Source organism: Mixophyes fleayi, chromosome 3, assembly GCF_038048845.1.
Source record: "Mixophyes fleayi isolate aMixFle1 chromosome 3, aMixFle1.hap1, whole genome shotgun sequence".
NCBI classification, from domain to species: Eukaryota; Metazoa; Chordata; class Amphibia; order Anura; family Limnodynastidae; genus Mixophyes; species Mixophyes fleayi.
Window position 1 is genome coordinate 66,046,573 of NC_134404.1, and position 6,696 is coordinate 66,053,268.

At 39.2% G+C, this 6,696-nt stretch overlaps 1 protein-coding gene across 1 annotated transcript; it reads right to left on the bottom strand.

Annotated features, from left to right (window-relative positions):
* Nucleotides 1-1,487: 1,487 nt before the first annotated feature.
* LOC142142672 (galactose-3-O-sulfotransferase 2-like) lies at nucleotides 1,488-3,838 on the bottom strand. The gene is made up of 2 exons (XM_075200529.1): nucleotides 3,432-3,838; nucleotides 1,488-2,406 (listed from the first exon to the last, which is right to left on the bottom strand). Exons 1-2 carry the CDS (start codon nucleotides 3,783-3,785, stop codon nucleotides 1,609-1,611), a joined length of 1,152 nt encoding a protein of 383 aa, XP_075056630.1. The 5' UTR covers nucleotides 3,786-3,838; the 3' UTR covers nucleotides 1,488-1,608.
* Between the last annotated feature and the right edge of the window lie 2,858 nt (nucleotides 3,839-6,696).

Below are 6,696 nucleotides of genomic sequence, written 5' to 3' on the forward strand. Positions count from 1 at the left end.
ATTTATTAAATGTTTATGAATGGAACACTTTAAAAAAACATATCAATCAATCTGTTAAATCCATACTAAGAAAGAACATTTGATAGTTATACTAAGACAATCTATAATTTAAAAAAGTTTCACAGGGTTGGAACAGATACCATGACTTCAGAAAGTGTCATGAAGGCTTTTGTGTAACAGTTCATAGGGCAAAACACAGTCGTTGCACATCCAGCCAAAATCATGGGGTGGGAACTCTCTGTCCCCTCCCCTGCGGATCCTACAACCATCTATCTATCTATCTATCTATCCACATTTTATATATATATATATATATATATACATATATACACACACACACACACACACATATATATATATATATATACATATATATATATATATATAAAAAAAATAACAATTTTTTCATGGGAGATATATATGTCTATATATATATATATATATATATATATATATATATATATATATATATACATATATGTTGCCGACCTTTCATCTATACTCCCATGAAAAAATAATTTTGTTTTTTGTTTTTTATTTACATATATCACTGTAGTAGGTTATAGGAACAATGTTGGCATTTGCAAGTAATAGTCAAGTAGAAAATTTGGGGAAAAGATCTTGTAACATTTATGATTCAAGAAACCCCTATATAATCAAGTTGGGGGTAGAAGGCTTCCTTCGGCGGTGAATCCTGATGACCACCTACTTCTTTTATGCTGGACTTGTGTTAGTAAGTGTAACTTTGGGAGAGGGACTCACAGACGAGGTATAGCTGGGATAGATCAGGTAAGGCACTCTGTATGTGTAAATAGGTTTCTATCCCTATTACAGCTCGGTGTGAGTCATGCAAGCGGTTCAGCCGGGAAAAAGTCTGGAAGGCAACCCGAACGGTATGGATACCCAACAATCTGACTGACGCCTAATGGGACGCAGATGGCATTGCCTTCCTTTTGAATCCCTGAGCAAGAGAGTTGAGTAGGCTGTATAATGTGCTTTACAGAGCCTTGTACATTGTACAGCCGGCGCCTCCTTAAATTACCATCTTAGCACTAATAATACAGTCGCCCTTCAAAGTAACGTCATTGACGGTGCCCAGAATCTTCATTGATCGGAATTCTTTCAAGTCTGTTTTTCAAGCAGTCAGTATGAAGAATCTGTCGGCGATGCTTCGGTGTCATCATGTCGGGGTATGTGCTGTCAGTGTTTACAGTGTCGCTTTGACATACTCAACCCAATAGATACACCTGTCAAACACCAAAGTATCCTGGAAACTGGATTCAAAGGTTGGCAATATACCGTATGTAAATTGCAAGAATTAAAAGGACAGTAAAATGGGTGCTTTCCCTGGCATGTGAGACATTAGTTTAGTACTAATGCAGAGATGATTTACATAGAACAAGGTCAGGTATAGAAGATATTCTACTAAATTAATGATTCCCCCCTCCCCCCCCCCCCCCCCCCACCATTCAGATACACCTTGATAATCTAAGCAAAAAGGAGGGGGGTATGGACCATTTTATAAAACTTGCTGTGTTATCTATTCAAGTTACATTACAGGTCTGTCATTGGATAAGTCAGATTAATCTTTGACCAGATATATGAAATTTAAGTAACCTTCACTGGTTTTAAAATGTTTAGAAATTGTATCTGCTTTTGTATCAGTTCTGTATACTGAAGTTCTGGGGTCGCAAGTCTCTGACACAACAACTTCTCAGCCTTTCCTAGTCCTGGTTTCAGATTGTAACCAAGAATTGTGTCAGTACCAGCCTGGAATGGTTGAAGAGATTCATCTTTTATTTTCTGTGGGTCCACCAGACCTTGTAGGCAGATCTCAGATTGCTTAGCCCTCCTCCTCTGAAGTTCCTGTACCTCGAGCTGCATCCTCTCTCGTCCAAATTTATCTACCCGTTTCCAGAAGGAACTGTTAAAGTAAACATACAGCTGCCAGTCAAACTTGTTCCATGTTTTGATCTTCTCTTGAGTTTCAATAGAAAGGACTTTTCGGCTGGTGTTGTTCCTACTATTTAGAGGAAAAGACAGGACGTCATCAAAACTCCAGCAAAGAGCATCTTTCAAAAGCACTAATGACTCGTCAAAGTACTCTGTGATCAGGACCAAGTTAAACATTGTTTCTACAGCTTGCTGGATCAATTGGAAGTGCTTTGGTGTTTCTAGCCCATCATTTTGAAAACCAAGATCAAAGGTCATGAGATTCTTGCCATAATTGCTGTAAAAACTTGATTTGTTGTAGTATTTGTCAGTGTTTCTCAAGTACTCTTCCAAGCTACGGGGTTTCAAAAAGATGTCTATACCCTTGTAGTATGAGAATGATGACTCCATCAGTGATACTGGGTTCCGCAGTACTGTGAAATAAAATGTGTCGTTTGGCATCACCCGTTCCACCTATGGAGAATTGCAAAACAAATTATGTTCAATGCAAGTTTATTTACAAACTAATCTTTACCTAGTTATCACATATTTTGTAGATGCTATAAAGAACTTAATACCACGTAGGCCATAGGGCCTTTAAGGCCTACAGACATCTTATATACTCAATCTCAGAGGGGATTATTTGTGATGAAGTGTTACCTGTCATTTTGCACTGTTTCATCTGCTTTTGTGTCTATCTCCCTGATGGTTGTGAGCACTGGCTGCATCTTGTGCACTGTTTCCCCTGCTCACAAAGGAGACAGGTGAGGCCAAAGCACTGACTACTTCTCAATTTGGATTTTCCCCTTTGTTGAATTGAACGCTTGCTGATGCCTTCTAATGAATTGCTAATATGACCATAATTAAAGGTTGGGTTAACTCAAGAAAAATAGGGGCACAGTGACAATATCTGGGGGTAAATGTATGAACATGCGGGTTCTTCAACACCCGCGTGTTCGGCGATTAAATTTCAAGCAGCGCTGCATTGAAAAGGGAAACTTCCCTTTACAATGCAGCGCCGCTTGAAATGTAATCGCCGAACACGCTGAACACGCGGGTGTTGAAGAACCCGCATGTTCATACATTTACCCCCTGATGTCCATTGTCATATTTGTGGTGTTTGTAATATTAAATATTTGGTTTATTTGCTATGTACCACCTACTAGGCAGCATCCTAGATGCAGAAGGTGGATATAGAGGGCAAATTCTTTTTCACAACAAGGAATTGACTTTATTTGCTCATATAAATCTCTTCCGCAGAAGCAACATCGAATTTTTGTGCTATACCCGCTGCTTTTCCACAATATCATTATATACATGGCATGCACTGGTCCACATCTTTCAATGCACATATGCATTCACTCTAATACTAGTAACCCCCAAGCTCCAAATGTAATATCATGCTATTATTATTACTTTTACATTCCTAGGCCACAAGATGTGCAGCTCTAGAGGTCAGTCAACTAGTCAGTAATACTATGAATTAAATCTGAAGGTACCTCTGTGAGCTGAAACCGCATGTGATGGCACATAATATCATAATGACGATGGATTTTGCTGCTAAATCCCTCTACAAAGTAAGCACTGAAAGAATAGGGATAATAGAACTGTGCAGCCTTATAAGTAGGTAGGGCAAACGTTAGGTTGTGTGATTCTCCGAATCGGAATAGAATGTTCATGATGGTGCTGCTGCCTGTCTTGTGAGTTTTCAGGAAGAAGACGTGTGTGTGAGGCTGGCAAGATTTGTCTTCTATCACTTTCACATTAGAAGAGTTTTCTCGACCATCCACAGTATGTTGCAATAGAACCTTTGCTAAATCATCTTGCTGGCTCTTAACACTGACATTCGTCATCCAGGGAACACCATTGGCTGTAGTTTTATTGTCCGACAGTTCAGAATTTAGATGATCAGAGCACCTGTAAAAGAAAGATAAAGTTCAGTCATATTTTCATGGTCGGACTGCATCAAGTATAGATATGAATGCTCAACTTGTTTGGAGTCATCCTCCCTCTCCATAGACCATTTTCATGCCCATTTTTTCTAACCCTTTATTTTGAATTTCTTTTGAACGGTAAAAATAGGTGGTTGGTAAATGCCGACTAGAATAAAATGTTACAATGAAAATAATAAAAATGAAAGCCTAAACCTACATAAATCATTTATAAGGAGGCCTCTTAACAGCAGGGCTAGGATTGGAAGTAGCATGAGGATTAAATTGAAGCGAAGGTTAGCAATTCCCTTAACCCAGAAGAACCAATAAATTACAAAGACACCCTTCATATTTATAACTTGTATCATGAACACATCTCTACTCTTTAGTAACTTGCAGTCTGCTCTGAAATACTCATATCTTATCTGGTGTGATTTCATTATGGTTCTGAAACCACTCTCAGATATGACCCTCTCTTCTTCCCATCATTGGCTCAGACCACTCACCTTATGTGTTTGCTCGTATTCTGAAATTGGTACATGAAGAATATGACTCCAGTGGATATAAACATAATGTACAACAGCTTCAGGGATCCAATGTTCCTGTAGATGAGATTAAAAATGATTATGTAATAGATAACCTTTACTCTCAGCTATGGCTAGAATCTGGAGCGCTGAATATATTAAAGTTTGTTTATGGCTTTTTTTCTCTTTGTGACAAACCTTTCTACTAATATTTTTATGACAATACTATGAAATATGTCAAGAATTTGGCAGATACAAGCCAATAACATTTTAAGGAAGGGCTGTCCAAGTATATCATAATATAGCCTGTTCAAGTCTGCTGTGATATAAACAGGCCAGGACTTACATTTTTCAGTGACTTAAGCCACTTTTTGGGTTAGCTACCCTATTACCCCTTCCCGTGCCACTTTACATCTCCATGATTCAACTACACATTGCTTCCCATGTAGATAAAATAAATACAAGAAAATAATTCATCCCAAACTGAAATGTATATGTTAATAGTAACAACATAAACATAATTACAATGTGTGGAAAGTGAGCTTGGCTGTATTCTGTAATAAAATGACCCCACCCAAAAGAGGTTAATTAGGTAGGTGAGGGCTTCCACAGTCACGGTGGCGTCACATGTCAGTAGCAGACTACTCTACAAAATTGTACAAACAAAAAAAAAAGATTTTTAGTCCCACTGTTACCACCACTAAAATGTGGTTTGGAAAATAAGCTTTTGATCCACTTATGCAGACACAAATGAAACTATAACCCAATTCACTATACAAGACTACAAACAGCACAAAACAGTAACATTCATAATAATGCACAAGCTGACTAAAGTTTCATTTATAACCTGGACACTAAGGCCCCTATCTGTTGTATTGTGTCGATAACACAGATTTTCTATCTTATCGCAGCGATAATAAATCAGTTGTGGCAGCAATTTAATATTATGTCAATATTATTCCATTGTTAGAATAGTCTTACCACCTCACTGGGCCAGTCTCGGGGCCATCTGAGCATGAGTGGCATGGCTTGGCGGGTCATGCATGCCCTGTGGAACTAGAAGCTCTGACTTTTGCTTCAAGTTCAACCTGTCAAAAGCATAACTCAAAAATAAAATATTAAAATTATAGGGTTTAGGGCTCCCTTCGTTGGTGGGGGGAGCAGGGTAGCAAAAAAAAGAAAAAAAAAAAAAAAAGAAAAAAAGAAAAAACAAAAAAAAGATATACTCACCTGATCGCTGCGTCGGCGTCCCTCCTCCTCCCTCCTCTCTGCACTGTTAACACTGAATGACAGGCGTGATGTCATCAAGTCACGCCTGTCATTCAGTGAGGAGCAGCGCGGAGAGGACCAAGAAGACAGAAGAGAAGAAAGAAGCTAAAAGAAAGGTAAGTAAAAAAAAAAGAAAAGGGAATAATGCAGAAAGGCACAGTATGGAGGAAAAAGGGGTAGAAGAAAGGCACAGTATGGAAGAAAAAGGGGGAGAAGAGAGGCACACTATGGAAGAAAAAGGGGGAGAAGAGAGGCACACTATGGAGGAAAAAGGGGGAGAAGAGAGGCACAGTATGGAGGAAAAAGGGGGAGAAGAGAGGCACAGTATGGAGGAAAAAGGGAGAGAAGAGAGGCACACTATGGAGGAAAAAGGGGGAGAAGAAAAGCACACCATGGAGGAAAAAGGGGGAGAAGAGAGGCACAAGTAAGGAAAAAGGGGGAGAAGAGAGGCACAGTAAGGAAAAAGGGGGAGAAGAGGCACAGTAAGGAAAAAGGGGGAGAAGAGGCACAGTAAGGAAAAAAGGGGAAGAAGAGAGGCACAGTAAGAAAAAAGGGGGAGAAGGGAGGCACAGTAAGGAAAAAGGGTGAGAGGCACAGCATGAGAAAAAAGGGGGGAGAAAGGCACAGTATAAGAAAAAAGGGTGAGAGACACAGCATGAGGAAAAAGGGGGGGGGAGAGAGGCACAATAGTGGGGACAATTAATTAATTTAAGATGGGGTGGTTTGGGCGCTACTGAATGTGGGGGTGAGTTTGGGGAGAATGAGGTCCCTTTATTAAATGTGCCTATGAATTATTTAATGGCAGTGACGGTTGTGGGAAATAGGTATATTTCTGAAATGTAAATACTATTAATTTATTGCTGGGGCTGTTTGTAGGGAGGGAAATAGGTTTATTTATTAAATGTGAATACTATTATTTTAATGTTGGGGCTGGAGGAAGGCCTAATTATTAATCATGGGTGGTACTGATTTAACGCTGGGGTGGCTGTCATTTTCTAAATGTACCCATTTTTTTTTCCAAATAGGACCCCTAACATTCC